The sequence below is a fragment of the Mandrillus leucophaeus genome, unplaced genomic scaffold (genome assembly GCF_000951045.1).
Source record: "Mandrillus leucophaeus isolate KB7577 unplaced genomic scaffold, Mleu.le_1.0 Scaffold7, whole genome shotgun sequence".
Classification (NCBI taxonomy): Eukaryota; Metazoa; Chordata; class Mammalia; order Primates; family Cercopithecidae; genus Mandrillus; species Mandrillus leucophaeus.
Genome location: NW_012107585.1, coordinates 6980052 through 6999823, shown reverse-complemented (window position 1 = coordinate 6999823; position 19772 = coordinate 6980052). Strand labels below are relative to the sequence as shown.

At 53.4% G+C, this 19772-nt stretch overlaps 1 protein-coding gene across 1 annotated transcript in view; it reads left to right on the top strand.

Annotated features, from left to right (window-relative positions):
• The window catches only part of KDM2B (lysine (K)-specific demethylase 2B), a 176172-nt gene that overhangs the window by 146046 nt on the left and 10354 nt on the right, over nucleotides 1-19772 (top strand). Inside the window, exons 14-23 of the mRNA XM_011964553.1 lie at nucleotides 4699-4923; nucleotides 12294-12437; nucleotides 13176-13262; nucleotides 13440-13700; nucleotides 13916-14029; nucleotides 14675-14713; nucleotides 14869-15548; nucleotides 16480-16643; nucleotides 16737-16898; nucleotides 17623-17841. Of these exons, the coding sequence (XP_011819943.1) occupies nucleotides 4699-4923; nucleotides 12294-12437; nucleotides 13176-13262; nucleotides 13440-13700; nucleotides 13916-14029; nucleotides 14675-14713; nucleotides 14869-15548; nucleotides 16480-16643; nucleotides 16737-16898; nucleotides 17623-17841 (2095 nt within the window). The remainder of the gene's footprint in view (nucleotides 1-4698; nucleotides 4924-12293; nucleotides 12438-13175; nucleotides 13263-13439; nucleotides 13701-13915; nucleotides 14030-14674; nucleotides 14714-14868; nucleotides 15549-16479; nucleotides 16644-16736; nucleotides 16899-17622; nucleotides 17842-19772) is intronic.

Here is a 19772-nt window from a genome sequence, read left to right as displayed (position 1 = left end):
TTCCAATTCGTGAACATGGATGTCTTTCCTTTAATTTAGGTTAATCCAAGTAATTTTAATCACTATAATTTAGAGCTAGGGATTGAGGAGGTTCTACCCATGCATTTTATGGTGGATAGTATCTGGTAGACCAGAGGAACTCAAATATCGATGGGATGAATGAATAAACCTTGATAACATTCACTTAAAGGACGATGCTTTTGAGTTGCTGATGGAGAAGGGTGTAGGAATACTAAGATATTTGTGTGTTGTGTGTGTATGTGTGCGTTCATGTTCCAGATTTTCCTAACCTTTTATAGTGTGTTGAGGATATGGTTCCTGGGCTGATAAAATCAACAAGTGGCCTTGGTGTTGGGGATGTTGGTTCGTAAATGAATGTCTGGGGATGCCGTCACTTCCTTTGCTGGGACAGGGGTGTCCTACTCCTACTCTGTCCTAGAGTGGAAGTTAGAATTGGTGTTTGAGGCCAGGCACAGTGACTCATGCCTGTAATGCCAGCACTTTGGGAGGCTGAGGCGGGCAGATCACTTGAGGCCAGGAGTTTGAGACCAGCCTGGCCAACATGATGAAACACTATCTCTACTAAAAATACAAAAATTAGCTGGGCTTGGTGGTGCACACCTGTAATTCCAGCTATTCGGGAGGCTGAAGCACAAGAATTGCTTGAACCCGGGAGCCAGAGGTTACAGTGAGCCAAGATCCCGCCACTACACTCCAGCCTGGGTGACAGAGTGAGACTCTGTCTCAAAAAAAAAAAAAAAAGAATTGGCATTTGAAACTTTGGGTAGCACCCAAAAGATACCAAGACAGAGGAAAGCTGTGTGCCAAAAGGAGACAGCTCTGGCTGACTCACCTTCCTTTTTATTCCATTTGCCCCTTTTTGTGTCACTGTTTTCTGTACTCTGCCATCACGTTTCCTGGTTGGGTCTGCAGAGTCCCAGTTGGACTTTTTAATGGAGGCCTCCGAGGTCTGTCTTACCTGTGGGTTTTTCAGTGGGCTTCATTAGGATCTGGCGCCCTGTCGCTGAGCCAACTCTTGACGAGCCAGGCGGGGGCCACTGCCGGCGGCACAAGCCTTCCTGGCCTGATTTGGCAGCGGCTAGACAGGGCCTCATCAAGGTCTCGGGAGACCACAGCTTCTCACACCTCTTCTTTCGGGATGTTATCTGGTATGTGCTCTGTAATTTTCCCGGATGTCCCAGCTGCTGCTGAGGTCCATGCAGGTTGTTTTCCATAGGTTGGATGAGAAGGTGCTTTGGATGGTGCAGGCAAATGGGCTTGTTTTGCAGTGACATAGGAGCTTCAAGACTCAGACTGGATTGGCCCAGCGTTTTTACTTGCCCAGACACTGTCCTCGGGGCAGGGAGGCCAGAGGTGCTCGGTGGCTGTTGATACCTGGTGTTCCTTTGAACTCCTGGAATTTTTTCAGTTTTTTCGCCAGAGAAGCTCGTCTTTAGACTCTGGCTCTGGGGGGTCTGGTTTTGTCCTAGGAGGTGGCCACTTCACACTGGCCACTTCACACCTGACTGGAGGCCTCAGACGCCGCCCACAGCATTGCCTGTGTTCCAGGTATTTGAGGAGTGAGCTGGTAACAGGGCACCTGTCCTTTGGAGGGGTAGAATCAGAAAGTGTTACTGTGGGCTGTGACGACAGGGAGAAACGTTTTTGGCTTTCTGCTTCTCTGGAAGTAGCTGTGCTTCTCTGCACCTCTTGTTGGCACCCTTCACACTAAGGCATGGTGGCACTAGCTGGGAAGCCCTTCCAGGAGCATGTGGCCATCCCAGTGGGTCTGCGGGCCCCTCGCTGCACTTTGCACGTGCAGTTGCTGTGGTTTAGTGTGTTCAGAGCACGAATCTGGAGTCCACGCATCCTGCTGGTTCCATGACCATAGGCAAATTACTGGCTTCAGTTTCCTCATATGAAAAATGGGGACATGAAGGCATCCTCTACAGGGCTGTTACTGGGAAGGTTAGGTAATAACATCAGTAAATGATGGCCATGGTGACCACAGATGGGGGTGCTCAGGGAATGCCCACCCTCACGCAGCATGGCCGTCATCTCGGTCGTCAGTGCTGCCTTGCCTGGCCTTGGCTGCTCTCTGTCGGTTGCTTAGCTTCAGGTTCACAGTCTGCTCTGTGCCGTTCTCAAATCCAGAAAGCTCTGAAAACTGATCTTGTTTTACTTCTCACGTGGGCAGCCAGACCTGAGTTGGATGGACGTGCGCAGTGCTTGGTGGACTTGACCCCCCAAAGGTGCTAATCACAGTGGGACTATGCGAATATGTTGGGGGCACCCAGCCATCATTGTAAGGATGGGTTTCTTCATTTTCTTTGTTTTTTGAGACAGGGTCTTGCTCTGTGTCCTAGGCTGGAGTACAGTGGATGATCACAGCTCACTGCCACCTCAAACTCCTGGGCTCAAGCAATCCTCCCACCTCAGCCTTCTGAGTAGCTGGATCTACAGGTGCACACCACCATGCCCGACTAATTTTTAAAGTTTTTTGTAGGTCTCACTGTGTTGCCCAGGCTGGTGATGAACTCCTGACCTCAAGTGATGCTCCCACCTCAGCCCCCCAGTGTGCTGGGGTTACAGGCATGAGCCACTGTGCCTGGCGCCCTTTGCTGCTTTGGATGGTCCCTTTACCCAGGTGGCTGGTGGTGGCCAGCTTGTCTGTGGGCGACCCTGCAGTCAGCCCTGCAGTCCAGGGCTTGCCCTCCCTGTGACAAGGCCTCCGGCTGGACTGCCCCAAAGCAGAGGGCAGGCATGAGTGAGGGTCCTGAGCAGCTGGGGATGAGCAGTGGGAGATGACGGTGGTAGAGCCAGGGAGCACTTCCCTTTCCTCTTTTGGGTTCACAGCAGGTTGAGCAGGATGGAGGCCCAGAGTCCCAGTGCTTCCTGAAGGGCCACTCAGGCTGATGGGGGCCTCGAAGCTCCTTGAATGCTGCAGGAAGGTGAATCGGAGGAATGGATCTGCTTAGGTGTTGATAGCAAAGGGGTGGCATGTGAGGCTATGGGCTTTCTACAGGGACCACTGCGCTGGAGAAGAAAGTTGGTGGTGGCGAGGCTATATTCGAGGAGAAAGGGGGGCTGTTTTTCTTCCTATGCAGTTGGAAGTTTCTAGGAAGCCCCTAAGGTGCAGGGAGTTGGGTGTGTTGTGGGAGGGGGTCCGTGTGATGTGGACCTTCTTCTCCATTGGAGTGGATGAATAGTAACAGCTCTTCTGGGACTGTGTGCTCCCAAAAGTATGGGGTTTTGTTTGGGGATTCAAGTATGACAAGTCACTGAAATGAAGAGGGCGGGACTCTAGACCAAAGTGTGTTCAATTAGCTGTAAAGGGGCTTTAGGTGTTAGATGCCGGTTAGGTCAGCTGGTTTCCAAGGTGACCACGTGTCTCCCTGTTAGGGACTTCACCGTTTCTCAGCCACCCCGGCCTCTCCAGAAAGATGCCACAGACAAGAAAAGCTCTCCCATCCTTGTCCCTCCCACCGCAGGTCCAAGGTGGACAGTGTCCTCAGGAGCTAGCTTTGGGCTCCCCCGTAGATCCTGGGTCTGCAGGAGGCTCTGGGGCTGGGAACCAGAGGTCAGGGGCTGTGACTGTCCCATTTTCCTGGCTTAGCTACTAGCCCAGCTCTCCTGTCTACCTACTGTCTCTCTTCTCTGAGTCCCAGGGAAGGGAGCATTTGGAACCCATCTAGGGAAGGTCTGAGTAGTCAGGGACCTGAAGGTTACTATCCTATCCTCCCTGGGGTGGCTTTGGTTTGTTGAGTGCATTCTGGATGCCAGGCTGGTTCGCAGAGGTGCAGTGTTGGACAAGACACCTGTGGTGAGTGCCCCTCTGTGCCCCGTCTCAAAGGGAAGGACGGTACAGGAACAGGTGATTACCGTCATGAGCGCTCTAACAGGATCCCTGGGAGGGGCCCTGAACCCAGTGCAGGTGGGCAGGAGGGGCTTCCAGAAGAAAGCAGCCTGTAAACTGGCCAGGCGGGATGAATGGGCATCAGCCAAGTGGCTTGGCGGGGTGGGGTTGGCCTTCCGGGCTGGGAGAACAGAGACCGATTGTGTGACCCCTTGTGGTCTTTCTTGGAGAGCAGACAGAGGTGGGAAAGGTGGGCAGGGTCCGAGCCTGTGGGTGCGGCCGTGGAAGGTCTCGAGCGGTGTGCTGTGGCAAGAAGCATGCACCCTCTGTCCTCCTCTCCTAGAGCTGCTATAACCGGTGGCTTAAAACAACGGGCCTTTCTTCTCTCCCAGTTCTGGAGGCCAGGAGTCTGAAGTCAAGGTGTGGGCTGGCGGGCGGGGCTGGCTTTGCGGGCTCTAGGGGAGGGTCCTTCCCCGCGCCTCGAGCTCCTGGTGTGTGCTGCCATCCTTGGCACTTACTGGCTTGTAGACAGGGCTCCAGTCTGTGGAAGGCCAGTGTCTTCACACACGTTCACTCCGTGCGTGTCCATCTCTATGTCCAAATGGCCCCCTTTCGTAAGGACACCAGTCATACTGGATTAGCGTTCACCTGAATTACCTCGTTTAACCTGACGGTCTCTGCAAAGCCCCCATCTGCAAATAAAGATCACACTCTGAGGCTTGGGGTTTAGAGCCCCCATCGTGTCTTTCTGGGATACACAGTTTGCTCCCTAATACCCTTTCCGGGGGTCTGGCGGTGCCTGCAGCCTCCCCATCTGACCAGTTCTGTCTGTTCCCCTGCAGAACCGGGCTGTGGGTCGGCCCAAGGGGAAGCTGGGCCCGGCCTCCGCGGTGAAGTTGGCCGCCAACCGGACAACGGCAGGAGCTCGGCGGCGCCGGACGCGATGCCGCAAGTGCGAGGCCTGCCTGCGGACCGAGTGCGGAGAGTGCCACTTCTGCAAGGACATGAAGAAGTTCGGGGGCCCCGGGCGCATGAAGCAGAGCTGCATCATGCGGCAGTGCATCGCGGTGAGTGCAGCCCCGGTCCAGCCCTGCGCTCGATCCAGGCCCCTGCGTGCCGGCCCGCGTGTCTGACAGCTGCTCGCTCTGGCCGCCCCTCCGCACACAGAGAAGCCGGGGCTGTGGACTGCCCGAGAGCTTTTCCTGTGGACGGGAAGGCGCCGGCCGCTTTGCAGGCTCAGGCCTCCTGCTCCTTCCCTCCCAGGGTGCCCAGGTACTTTGAAGTTGCTGCCATTAAAGATGACAAGCAGCCTGTCCTGTCTGTGACCCCGTTGCCAACATTACGGTGCAGTTGGTGATGGTTCTGGACCCTTCCTTCCTCCCGGCCCTGCCTTCAGAGTCAGAAGTCTGGGTGGAAGGTCAGCGCCCCATCTCAGGGGGCTGCCCCCAACAAGGAGTGATTTATGGTGCCGAGGAACCGCGCCTGGGAGAGCCTGGCCTGCCCCTCCACACCGCCTGGCCTCAGCTCCAGCAGTGGCCCCGCGCCGCTGGTCTTGTACCCGGACCGGGCAGTGGACGTGGACTTCCGCAACGGGGCGAGGTCGCGGGGTTTGCCCTTGAATCGCCTTGTACACACCCACATGCTCTGCCTTCCCCAGGGCGCTGCTCCCCGGGGGCCGGTGATCCTCCCTGTGGAGGAGTCGTCTCCCAGTCCCCGTGGAAAAGCAGGCTCGGCTGGAGGGACGGGATTCCTCGGCCTTGGTGCGCTCATCTACGGGCCCAGCCTGGCATAGGGTGAGCCCTTCCTCCTTGGCTGCCGATGCCCCCCAGGCCCAGACACCTCACCCATCTCCTTCCACGCATATTTCTTGTGTTTTGTTTTTTTAAATTGTGGTAAAAAAATACATTAATCATTTTTAAGTATGCAATACAGTAGTATTATCATATGCACGTTTTTGGGAAGCTGATCCCTAGAACTTTTTCATTTTGCAAAACTGAAACTGCATACCCATTGAAGCTCTACTCTCCTTTCCCCTCCCTCAGCCCCGGGCGACCACCATTCCACTTTCAGTTTCTAAGAGCTTGACTCCTCTCCGGACCTCATAGAGGTGGAATCATGCAGTAATTGGCTTTCTGTGATTGGATTGGCTTGTTTATAGCCCTGAGCATAATGTCCTCAGGGTTCATCCATGTTGAAGCATATGACAATTTCCTTTTTTTTTTTTTTTAATGGCCAATTAATACTCTATTGTGTATTTGCACCAAATTTTCTTTTTTTTTTCTGAGATGGAGTCTCACTCTGTCGCCCAGGCTGGAGTGCAGCGGTGGAATTTTGGCTTACTACAACCTCTGCCTCCTGGGTTCAAGCAATTCTCCTGCCTCAGTCTCCTGAGTAGCTGGATTACAGGCACCCGCCACCACATCGGGCTAATTTTTAAATTTTTAGTACAGGGCTTCATCATGTTGGCCAGGCTGGTCTCGAACTCCTGACCTCAGGTGATCCGCCCACCTTGGCCTCCAAGAGTGCTGGGATTATAGGCGTGAGCCACCGCGCCGGACCAAAATTTTCTTTATCCGTTCATCTGTTGATGGACGTATGGGTTGCTTTCACCTGTTGCCTATTGTGAATAGTGCTGCAGTGAACATCGGTGGGCAGATACCTCTTTGAGATCGTGTTTTGAATTCTTCTGGATATACAGTTGAACCTTGGAACAACACAAGGGTTGGGGCACCACCTGACCCCTGTGCAGTTGAAAATCTGAGTGTAACTTTTGACTCCCCTAAAACTTAACTACTGTTAGCCTCTTGTTGACCAGAAGCCTTATCAGTAACAAAAACAGTCCATTAACACATATTTTATGTTATATGTATTATATACTGTATTCTCACAATAAAGTAAGCTAGAGAAAAGAAAATACTAAGATCATTAGGAAAATATATTGATCGTTCATTAAGTGGGAGTGGATCATCGTAAAGGTCTTCATGTTCATTATCTTCACATTGTGTAGACAGAGGAGGAGGGGTTGGTCTTGCTGTCTCAGGGTGGCAGAGGCAGAAGAGATGAAGGAGGTAGAAAGGGGAGGCAGGAGATGCAGGCACACTCAGTATAACTTATATTGAAAAAAAAATCCGCATATAAGTGAACCCACACAGTTCAATCCTGTGCTGTGTAAGGGCCAACTCCGTGCCCAGAAGTGGGCTTGCTGGGTCATATGATGATTCTATTTTTAGCTTTTTGAGGAACCTCTGTACTGTTGGCCACTGTGGCCGTGCCGTTTCACATTCCCACCACGGGTGCGTGAAGGTTCCTGTTTCTCTCTCTTTTTTTTTTTTTTTTTGAGACGGAGTCTTGCTCTGTTGCCCAGGCTGGAGTGCAGTGGTGTGATCTCGGCTCACTGCAAGCTCTGCCTCCCGGGTTCACGCCGTTCTCCGGCCTCAGCCTCCCGAGTAGCTGGGCGCCTACCACCACGCCTGGCTAATTTTTTGTATTTTTAATAGAGACGGGGTTTCACCATGTTGGCCAGGATGGTCTCGATCTCATGACCTTGTGAGCCACCCACCTCGGCCTCCCAAAGTGCTGGGATTACAGGCTTGAGCCACTGCGCCCGGCGAAGGTTCCTGTTTCTCTGCATCCCCATCAACATCTGTTATGTTATGGGCTTTTAGTTTGTTTGTTTTTAGTAGCCATCCTAATATGTATGAGGTGACATCTCAGTGTAGTTTTTATTTATTTTTCCCTAATGCCTAGTGATGTTGAGCATCTTTCACCTTTCAAGTGCTTATTGGCTGTTTGTCTGTCTTCTTTGGAGAAATGTCTGAGTCCTCAGACTGTTTTTACACTGGTTTTCTTTTCTTTTTTTGAGAGTCTCACTCTTTTGCCCAGGCTAGAGTGCGATGGCGCAGTCTCGGCTCACTGCAACCTCTGCCTCCCGGGTTCAAGCAATTATCCTGCCTCAGCCTCCCAGGTAGCTGGGGTTACAGGCACGTACCACCACATTCAGCTAATTTTTGTGTTTTTGGTAGAGGCAGGGTTTCACTTTATTGACCAGGGTGGTCTCAAACCCCTGACCTCAGTTGATCACCGCCCCACCCCCGCCCCCCGCCTTGGCCTCCCAAAATTCTGGGATTACAAGTGTGAGCCACTGCACCTGGCCTAAATCGGTTTTCTTTTGGGGGTTTTTGTTGTTGAGTTAGAGGAGTTCTAAATATGTTTTGGATATTAACCCTTATCAGGTCTCTGGTTTGCAAGGATTTTCTCCCATCCTGTAGGTTGCCTTTTCCTCTGTTGATTCTTTCCTTTGCTGCAGAAGTTCAGTTTCACTGCTTGTGCTTTTAATTGGTACCCGAACCCCAGGATATTTTCATGGATTTCGGGGAATTTGTGAGCCATCCTGAAATTAAATGCATTTTTGTCTGTGTGCATGCATGGATGTACATTTTTTGGAGACAGGGTCCATGTGACCCATTGGATCCTATAGAATTTAAAAGAGCTTGTCTATAGCAACTGTTGGTTTTTAGAACGGTGTCACCTAAAACTCAAATTGTGCCAGCAATGAATCCACGACTGTCTTTTTCTCTTTGGCATTACTTTTTCTCCCATTCCCCGTGTGCTGGGCCCGGTTATAGGAAACTTGTCTCGGGTGCCCCCTTATCTTTGCTACTCTGGTTCCTGGCACAGTGCATGCTGTTTGAAGGAAACCCCATTTTTTTATGTCTCCTACTCTCTTCAGCTTGACATAGCTTCTGGAACTGATGGCAGATGCAGGCTTGGCCTGACCCTTGGTGTCCTTCTTACTCTTCTCCCAGCCCTTCTGCTCTGCCAGGGCACTTCTCACGCATTACCCACCTATGACATACGCAGCCCCACCTATCTTCCTCTTCTGTCCCCTCCCTTTGCTCCGTCGCTGGGGCTGCCTCCGTAGCTTCCTCCCCTCTCCACCATGTCCCTGCTGGTGTCCCTGCTGGTGCCGTGCAGTCTGCCCTCTAACATGAGCCCCAAGCCCCTCCCCAGCCCCTGCAGGAGATTTGCCTCTTGCACCACCTCCCATCCTGCCACCTGGCTTAGAGCCAGTTCTGCCATCTGCCCCACCCCACCACAGACCCTCTTCTTGCCGTGTGGGCCGTGCTTCACCCTCTGCCCCCCACTCAGTCTGGTCTCCAGCCGTCCCCTTTGGCCCGGCCTGCTCTGCGCAGGCTGCTCTGTCCTCATTCACCTTGAGGCCCTGCGGCCTTGCCCACTTGGCTTCTCTCCACCCTGTCCCGAGTCCTCCAGAAATCAGCCTCTGCTGCTTTTGAGAACTCTTGAATATGACTTTTCCATGTTTTCTTTGGATTTCAGCGACTAATGTCTTTTTCTTCCCAAATAGCTCACGGGGAGCGGCCATCTCCCTCACTCCTGCGTCCCCCAAGACTTTGTTTCAGACCGTGGCAGATGTGTGTTTGGTATTTGTGGAAGGAACGATGACTGCCTTGCCTTCTGTGTCCTGTTTATTAGAATTCAGACATTTGCACCATTTAATCAAGTCTTTTTCACTTACCAGTGGCGCGTATATTCCCAGCCTGCTTGAAGCTCCTCTGAGTAGCGTCATAAAGGTTGGCTACGGGTGCACTGGGCGGGATGAGGCTGACCCGCCCTGGCCTCAGGGGGCTCACAGCCGGGTGTACCAAGTTCTCACACTTCAGGGTCTCAGGAACCCTTCATGCTCTTAAAAATTATGAAGACCCTAAAGAGTTTTTCTTTTATGCAGGCTATATATTTATTAATACTGACTGTATTAAAAATTTAAACTGAGTTTGGTGTGAGAGGACTTTAGCTAAAAAAAAAAAAAGATTTTTTTTTTTTTTTTTTTTTTTTTTGAGACAGAGTCTCACTCTGTCACCCTGGCTGGAGTGCAGTGGTATACTCGTGGTTCACTGCAGCCTCTACCTCCTGGGCTCAAACAGTCCTCCCACCTCAGCCTCCCGAGTAGCTGGGACTGCAGGCATTCACTACGCCCAGCTGATCTTTGTATTTTTTGTAAAGACAGGGTTTTGCCACATTGCCCAGGCTAGTCTCAAACTCCTGGACTCAGGCAATGTGCCTGCCTTGGCCTACCAAAGTGCTGGGATTACAGACATGTGCTATCACTCCTGGCCAAGAAATTTTTTTTTAGATTTTAAATTTATCTTAAAATAACAAGAAAGCCCATGGCGTGTTAATAGAAATAACATATTTTGGCCGGGCACGGTGGCTCAAGCGTGCAATCCCAGCACTTTGGGAGGCTGAGGTGGGAGGATCACTTGAGGTCAGGAGTTTGAGACCAGCCTGGCCAACATGGTGAAACCCCATCTCTACTAAAAAGACAAAAATTACCCAGCATGCCTGTAGTCCCAGCTACTTGGGAGGTTGAGGTGGGAGAATCGCCTGAACCCAGGAGGCAGACGGAGGTTGCAGTGAGCCAAGATCATGTCACTGCACTCCAGACTGGGCGACAAAGCAAGACACTGTCACAAAAATAAATAAGAAAAAAGAAACATATTTTTATGAGAAATAATTACATTTTCCAAAAACAAAAATAAGAATAATGGCATTGTTTTATATTTTTGTAAATCTCTTTTATGTCTGGTTCATTAGAAAGGGCTTGGACTTGCCGGGCACAGTGGTTCACATCTGTGATCCCAGTACTTTGGGAGGCTGAGGCAGGTGGATCACGAGATCAGGAGTTCGAGACCGGCCTTGCCAACGTGGTGAAAGCCCCTGTCTCTACTAAAAATACAAAAAAGTAGCTGGGTGTGGTGGCGGGCGCCTGTGCTACTCAGGAGGCTGAGGCAGGAGAATCGCTTGAACCCAGAAGGCAGAGGTTGCAATGAGTCGAGACTGTGCCACCGCACTCCAGCCTGGGCGACAGAGCAAGATTCCGTCTCAAAAAAAAAAAAAAAAAGACCTGGAATTTTCATATCTCCTTCTGTGTTTTGTCTATTGTGATATGTTGTTTTGGAGGGAGTATGAGGAAAATTCGGCCTCACACAGATATATACTAGTTGGAAAAGGGAGGAGTATTTTAATAATTGGGGATACTCTGATCCTCAACTAGAACTCAGCAGAGTTTTCTTTACAGGTTAGTTGCAACGTGGAGTCTGAAACTGTATCAGTGAGCTGTTCACACTGTTACATTGAACTTCCTCAGCCTGTCTTGCCCTTTGAGTAGCTCATTTGCTCAGGCATGATGTTGTAACACCATGTATTGGTCATCTGGAAAATATTGGCTCCCTGAGTTAGGCGGATTTTCCAAATATTGGCACATAATATTATTTTAGAAATCACATTTGTTAATATGATCACTGATCTCATCGGAAAAGTCTCTCAGTATTGGGAAGCTGTGCAGGTTATGGTGGTTCATGTAAGTTTTCCAGAAGTCTAATTGTCATTCAGAAACTTGAATTTTGTCATTTGCAACAAATGCGGTCAGTTATTTTTCTGGAAATGACAAGCTCACTTCTTTGATCTTCACAGAAATACACCAATGTCCAGGGGCTTTCTATCAGTCATTCCTTCAAGTAAAAATAATCTATGGAGAAAGTGGCCATTTCGGCTCCCAGCTCAGTCACGAGTGCCTTTCCTTTGGTACGCATCACCTGTGTGCCGAGGCACTTTACACATATTCTTATTGTCACAAAGCATCTGAAAAGAATGTGTACTCTAGGGCAGGGTTTTCATAAAGTAATTTTTACTGTTTCATCAGAGATATTCTTAGATGAAACTGGGGATCTTTTTAATAAGTGTATGGCCGTGAGTCCCCTCATGGCTGCTGGTGCAGCTGGGGTCCTTGCCTTGACTGGTGCTGAGGGGCCAGCAGTTTTACCCACCAGTACAAATATCAATACTGTGCAAAAGGCAAATAACATTGGTTATTCTGAAGACAGTTCTGACCTCCTAGCCTCTCTGTAAAGGTCTTGGGAGCCCGCAGTCCATGGTCTGTGCCTTGAATACCCACTGGTGAGATGCAGCCTCATCTCATCTGCATGGATCTGGGCTGGGTTCATGCCCCCGCTCCTTTGGATCTTTTATGAATGTGAGGCCTTCCCTGATCTCCATATTTAAAATCAGCCCCCCTTCTGCCCCTCACTCCAGCCCTCTAATTTTTCCCCATGTCTCTCTCTAACATGCTCTGTTCTTCATTTTGTCTGCCTCCCTCCACTAAAATGTAAGCTCTGGATGGCAGAGATTTTGAGCTGTCTTGTTCCTTGCTGTATCCCCAGCAATTAAGAGTAGTATCTGGCATGCGGAGGTAGTAGCCTGATACATATTTCAGTGAATGAGTGAGTGAATGTGCCTGGGCTACTTTCCTGGGGTCTCCTGGCAGGTCCGAGGGGAGCAGCTCATTGCCCTTGACCTGGCCCTCCTGGGGGTCCATGCTTCCCACCCCTGATGACTTGTCTTGTTCTCCCTGGCTCCTCAGCCAGTGCTCCCCCACACCGCCGTGTGCCTTGTGTGTGGCGAGGCGGGGAAGGAAGACACGGTGGAAGAGGAGGAAGGCAAGTTTAACCTCATGCTCATGGAGTGCTCCATCTGCAACGAAATCATCCACCCCGGATGCCTTAAGGTGAGCAGCCCAGTGGGGACAGGTGATGCTGACGCTGTGGGGCAGGTAGGGTTGCTGGAGATGCTGGTGAGGTGGTGGGATGCAGGTCGTGCGGTGAATTCCTGGAGAACCCCTGAGTCTGGGTGATCCTGTGTGTCAGGGGGATAAGCCCAGAGCAAGGAGGGCCTGGAGTACCTTGGAGACCCAGTGTCATTAAAGGAATAAACAGACCCCCACGTCCCAGGACGTCAGAACCAGAAAGAGTTCCCAGAGTCTCAGCGGATGGCAAACACAGGCTGCTTGTTTGTAGCTGGACCAGAGGGAGAGCCTCCAGGTGGCTCCAGGCTTCTGGGAGAACAAGGCCCCACACCCCACTCCTTCCTTCAGCACCCTGTAGAGTCCTCTGCAAAGTCCTTTCTGCATGCCAGGCGCTGAGCTGGTGGCTTTACTTGGGTCATACCCCTCAGTGAGATGGGCACACTAACTTTTATGGCTGAGGGCACCAGCCTACAGAGACAGAGTGACTTGTCCAGGGTCCCAGAGAAGCAAAAGGGCTCCGCCTCTGAACCCTGGCCTGGATCCACAGTTGCCCGTCTCTGCCAGCCTCTGCGGCTGTGTTTTCTTTTGGCTGGAAACAGGATAGACGTGACACTGGGGAGGGGGTGCTGCTGCTTCTGGAAGACATGGCCTCACAGAGCCTTGTGCCTGTGGGCCCTCTTCTCCCCTCGTCCCTCTTCTGAGTCCTGGTGTTCTCTGCAGATTAAGGAGTCAGAGGGTGTGGTCAACGACGAGCTTCCAAACTGCTGGGAGTGTCCGAAGTGTAACCACGCCGGCAAGACCGGGAAAGTGAGTGCCGGGCTCCAAGTCCCAGGGTCAGTCGGGAGAGGGGCGGGCCTGGGCCTGGCTGGGACCAGCCTGTCCCAGGAGTGTCAGGCAGGTGGGGTGCCGTGGGCCTGGGGAGGAGGAAGGGCAAGTCCAAAGGTATACAGTTGGTCTGTTCCTTCTCTCTTTTTGGCCTACAAGCAAAAGCGTGGCCCTGGCTTTAAGTACGCCTCCAACCTGCCCGGCTCCCTGCTCAAGGAGCAGAAGATGAACCGGGACAACAAGGAAGGGCAGGAACCTGCCAAGCGGAGGAGCGAATGTGAGGAGGCACCCCGGCGCAGGTCGGACGAGCACCCCAAGAAGGTGCCACCGGACGGCCTCCTGCGCAGAAAGTCTGATGACGTGCACCTGAGGAAGAAGCGGAAATACGAGAAGCCCCAGGAGCTGAGTGGACGCAAGCGGGTACGGACCAGGAGGGGCTGAGAGACAAAGGGGGTGGTCTGGCTGGTCCTAGGTGCTGGGTTGGAAGGCCGGGGCAGGGGGTGGGCAGCGAGTAGAGCTTGGGATAATCCCAGCCTCTTGCTGCCCTGACCAGGTCACCTAAGTCCTGAGAGCCCTGCCCCAAGGAAAGGAGGGGAAAACCAGCGAGTCACTCCTCTTCCCACCCCCCCCTTTAGGCCTCATCGCTTCAAACGTCCCCCGGTTCCTCCTCTCACCTCTCGCCGAGGCCCCCTCTAGGCAGCAGCCTCAGCCCCTGGTGGAGATCCAGTCTCACTTACTTCCAGCAGCAGGTGCTCCCACGACGCACGCCCTCCTGAGGCCCTGGGGACTGGCGAGTCCCGGGCTGTCCCCCACCCCACCCCGTTGGTCCTCCACCCCACTGCTGCCTCTCCTGAGGCTTCCCAGGTCTCGGCCCCAGATCTCTGGCTCGTGGTTCTGGCTTCGGGCCTGGGAAGCTGTCTGTGACTAGAGCCTCTGTTGGTTGGGATGGAAGCTGTGAGTCCAGGGAACCTCTGAGGAGCCTGGTGGCCCTGCTCCACCCACGGGCCATGCTGTCACCAGCCACAAGGTGGCGCCAGGAGTCTCTCCCAGCTCTAGCCATTCCGGCTGGGCCGGGGATTCCCACAGGGCTGTGCTCCAGAACTGGCTCCCAAAGCCGAGGCTTGTTTGAATGGCGGCTGCACATCTCCGGGTCTGGGGGGTGGGAGGTCAGTTGGGTGGGAACAGTTCAACCGTACTACTTCCAGCTTCTTCCTTGAAAGCCGCAGGCAGGGCTCGCCCGTCTGTCGGTCAGACGTGGAGATGGCATTTGTGGGGAAGGCGTCCCTCCAGCCCCTCCTCTAGAGACTGTGGACTCATGGTGGGGTGGGGTGTCGAGGGGACCAAATCCCACGAGCCCGGGGAGCAAGCTCTGCGTCCTTTCTTTTTCGTGACAGCTCAAACCTGGCAAAGAAGATAAGCTTTTCAGGAAAAAGGTACCATCTTCCCGTCCCCCCTGTGCCCCAGGCCCGAGCGGTTAGAGCTGCACAGCAGCTCCCTGGGCCACAGTCCCGTGGCAGGGGGGCGGGAGGCCTTGGGTGGGCGCAGCCCTGAGCCCTACAGGCTGACGCGTCTCCGCTCTCGCCCTCAGCGTCGGTCCTGGAAGAACGCCGAGGACCGCATGGCGCTGGCCAACAAGCCCCTCCGGCGCTTCAAGCAGGAACCCGAGGACGATCTGCCCGAGGCACCCCCAAAGACCAGGGAGAGCGACCACTCCCGCTCCAGCTCCCCCACCGCAGGACCCAGCACCGAGGGGACCGAGGGCCCGGAGGAGAAGAAGAAGGTGAAGATGCGCCGGAAGCGGCGGCTTCCCAACAAGGAGCTGAGCAGGGAGCTGAGCAAGGAGCTCAACCACGAGATCCAGAGGACGGAGAGCAGCCTGGCCAATGAGAACCAGCAGCCCATCAAGTCGGAGCCTGAGAGCGAGGGCGAGGAGCCCAAGCGGCCCCCAGGCATCTGCGAGCGTCCCCACCGCTTCAGCAAGGGGCTCAACGGCACCCCTCGGGAGCTGCGGCACCAGCTGGGACCCGGCCTGCGCAGCCCGCCCCGTGTCATCTCCCGGCCCCCACCCTCCGTGTCCCCGCCCAAGTGTATCCAAATGGAGCGCCATGTGATCCGGCCACCCCCCATCAGCCCCCCGCCGGACTCGCTACCCCTGGACGATGGGGCAGCCCACGTCATGCACAGGGAGGTGTGGATGGCCGTCTTCAGCTACCTCAGCCACCAAGACCTGTGTGTCTGCATGCGGGTCTGCAGGACCTGGAACCGCTGGTGAGCGGCAGCCTGCTTAGGGCTCTAGGTTAAGGCTCAGGCAGCACCAGGGATGGCCCGTGTGTGTGGAGTCGATGTTCTTTCCTTCCAAGCCCCAGTATGGCTTCACTGTGCTCCGCAAAGCGTTCCAGCTGGCTACAGTGGCCCCTCTGGTCTTGTTAGAGGAGGTGACCTGGTTTACTCCCTGATTTAGCTTCCTGGAGGGTAAAGTGAGGACCACGTGAAGTCCTTGGCTTCGGAGAGTTAGTCCAGGTTTCCAGCAAGGTTGCCAGTTGCAACTTCAGGCCAGCCGATATTTACCAGCTTTCTAGCCTTAGCTCTGCCTTACCCCTCTTGGATGAACGGGCATGAGACCTGCTTCATGGGGTTGTTTGGAAGAACGGCCGGTAGAGGGCGTTGTAAAGCCCATGGTAAATACTTGCGGGAGGCCTGGCGCAGTGGCTCATGCCTGTAATCCCAGCACTTTACGGGCGGATCAGTTGAAGTCAAGAGTTCAAGACCAGCCTGGCCAACATGGTGAAACCCCATTTCTACTAAAAATACAAAAATTAGCCGGGTGTGGTGGTGCAGACCTGTAATCCTGGCTACTCGGGAGGCTGAGGCAGGAGAATTGCTTGAATGTGGGAGACAAAGGTGGTGGTGAGCAGAGATTGCACCACTACACACCAGTCTGGGAACAGAGCGAGACTCCGTCTCAATACATACATACATACATACATACATACATAATTGATGGAGACTGGAGGCCATGGCTGTCAGAGCAGATGGCAGGTGCCTGCATCGGGGCGGGACAGGTGCCACACAGAGAAGGGTCCAGAGCGCCGAGTTAAGGAGCCTCCCAGAAGTTGGTAGGTGGGGAGAGTTAGAGCCGTGCATGGGCTGCCAGGGAGCCCTACCTCTGACGATGTGTCCCCACCCGGCTGGTCCCCAGGTGCTGCGATAAGCGGTTGTGGACCCGCATTGACCTGAACCACTGCAAGTCTATCACACCCCTGATGCTGAGCGGCATCATCCGGCGACAGCCTGTCTCCCTCGACCTCAGCTGGACCAATATCTCCAAGAAGCAGCTGAGCTGGCTCATCAACCGGCTGCCTGGTGAGCCCTGGGCCAGTGGCCCCGAGTGTGTCTGCTGCAGTGGGGGCTGGGGGCGCATCCCCTGACCTTCACCCTTTTCTGTGTCCCCCACAGGGCTCCGGGACTTGGTGCTGTCAGGCTGCTCATGGATCGCGGTCTCGGCCCTTTGCAGCTCCAGTTGTCCGCTGCTCCGGACTCTGGATGTCCAGTGGGTGGAGGGACTAAAGGATGCCCAGATGCGGGATCTCCTGTCCCCGCCCACGGACAACAGGCCAGGTGAGTTGCCAGGCTGGGGGTTTCTGTGGGGGTGGGGTGACCGAGCTAGGCTGTTGGATCTGCTTTTACCCTCAGACCCCAGCATGTCCTCCATTGTTCTCAGGCCCCAGCCCTTCCCCAGAGGACATAGGGATGAGTCTCTGCTGCCGTGTTCTCAGTTTGCTTCAGGCACAGAGGGGATCTGGGAGGAGGCAGGGGCTCCTGTGCACATGCGAGACGCGCTCATGGGACTCCGTGTGCGTCTCACTGCTTTCCTGTTGACTCACTCATGGGGGCTCTGCATGCGTCTCACTGCTTTGCTGTTGACTTGCCCCTCGTTGGTTTCAAGTCTCCATGGCCATCAGGATCAGTGTGGTTACGCAAGGGCTTCCAGGATGGCGCCTCCCCCTGGGCTGGACTGGACTGCCTAGGTCTGTGCTTCTTGCCAAGTCACAGGGATTGGAGGTGCTGCGCGGCCTCTGCACTGGTTGGCGGATGACTACTGGGTGGAATGTGGGCTCAGTGTTTAGGTCTTTTAGTTTTTCAAGAGAATCTGGAAATCTAAGTTTTGATGTGGAGTCTGATTTTTAACTGTTAGAATTCTGATTTTGGGAGGAAGCAGTTTGTAACTAAATGAGATCTGAGTGTTCTGTCTGGCTGGTGGGTCTTTTTAGAGTGTCATGTCAGTGTGACCAGGCCTCCTCGGTCAGATTGACGGGTTGCCCCCTCCTTCCCGCCCCACCAGGTCAGATGGACAATCGGAGCAAGCTCCGGAACATCGTGGAGCTGCGCCTGGCAGGCCTGGACATCACAGATGCCTCCCTGCGGCTCATCGTCCGCCACATGCCCCTGCTCTCCAAGCTCCACCTCAGTTACTGTAACCACGTCACCGACCAGTCCATCAACCTGCTCACCGCTGTTGGCACCACCACCCGAGACTCCTTAACCGAGATCAACCTGTCTGGTGAGTCAGGGGCCCCCATCAAGTCTGCCCAGCACTCCGTGGGAGGGCCAGGAGGTTCACATTTGTGGAAAATGACTCGTGTGTTCACAACTATGTGGTCACAGTGCTTGGTGTCTCATTTACTGAGATAGCCCCGTCCAGAGGGGAAACACATTAAACAAAGAGTTACTGTTGGCTGGGTGTGGCGGCTCACGCCTGTAATCCCAGCACTTTGGGAGGCTGAGGCAGGTGGATCATAAGGACAGGAGTTCAAGACTAGCCTGGCCAACATGGTGAAACCCCGTCTCTGCAAAAATAATACAAAAATTAGCCGGGCATGGTGCCCGGCACCTGTAATCCCAGCTACTTGGGAGGCTGAGGCAGGAGAATCGCTTGAAACTGGAAGGTGGAGGTTGCTGTGAGCCAGGATTGCGCCGCTGCACTCCAGCCTAGGTGACAAGACCAAAACTCTGTCTCGAAAAAAAAGTTACTGTTGGAATTGTAGTAATTGCTACGCCCAGAATAGTGCCGGTTAGCAACAGCCACGAGCACACAGCAGTGGTTCCTGACTGAAAATACGGACAAGGGACAGCTTCCCCAGGGGGTGCAGAGGAGCCGGTGCCTGACAACCAGGGTGTGGAGATAGTGGGGGCTGGGGGGCGAGGGCCCTGGTGGGCAGGAGGGAGCTTGGTTTCTGCCTTTGCTGTCGTTGCTTACATGCACCCCTTGTGACTCTGCCATCAAGGGGCCTGTTGTTGGAGAGAAAAAAACCCACAGTTAGTTCCATTATTGTTCTGTGTCTGTCGCTGTGGTGGCAGGAACTTCACTCGCTCCATTTGCTGGCGGGGCGGCATTTGGTTCTGAAGGACTTGGGGCTCCAGTATGCAGCGAGGTACACAGAGCAGTACTGCCTGCTCTTAGCCCAACTAACCCGATTTTGGTCTGGTAGCTTAGGATGGTCTGGACTGGGGGGTGTCGGGTTTGGGTGAGACCAAAAAAAGAAAGAGAAAAAGAAACTTAACTTACGGGTTTTTTGTTTTGTTTTGTTTTTTTGTCTTTTGAGATGGAGTCTTGCTCTGTAGCCCAGGCTGGAGTACAGCAGCGCGATCTCCACTCACTGCAAGCTCCACCCTCTGGGTTCCCGCCACTCTCCTGCCTCAGCCTCCCGAGTAGCTGGGACTACAGGCGCCCGCCACCATGCCTGGCTAATTTTTTGTATTTTTAGTAGAGACAGGGTTTCACCATGCTAGCCAGGATGGTCTTGATCTTCTGACCTCGTGATCCGCTCGCCGTGGCCTCCCAAAGTGCTGGGATTACAGGCGTGAGCCACCGTGCACGGCCAGGTTTTTTTTTTTTTTACCCTCAGAAATTACCAAGTACTAAAGACACCCCCATCTCACCAAATTACATTTTGACACAGCGCAGTGGTGATGTACACGTTGTTTTCTTCTCTGCATCCCACATTCATGCCTGATAAACTATCTGGCAACCGTGCCTCATAGCAGGGGCATGGGAGCTTTGGATGGGATGAGATCATTCAGGACCTAGGAAGCCGTTCTTTCTCCTTATGAAGTTTTGATGACAGGAATTGTTCCACCTCGTGGAGGCAAAGAACCAGAGTGAATTGAGGCTTCTCCAGCTCAAGGGCCAGGTCATGGGCTTGAATCGGTGGTGGAGCTGCCCTTTAGAGAGGGTCTGGGAGTCATCTTACTCTAAGTGCTGGCATTTTAGTAAATCGCTTCATTATATCCTGGTTTAGTTATTATGGATGCGTAGCAGAGATCTCAGTATAAATTCCCTCCCCTGCGGTTTGGGCCATGCTGTGTGTGTGTGTGTGCAAATCATCTTTGGCATTTTGTTTTTCCAGCATGATAAATTGAGGTCATCTTTTCATCTCAGTGCATAAGCTCTCTGCATTCTTTTTTGTCTTTTTTTTTTTTTTTTTTTTTTTT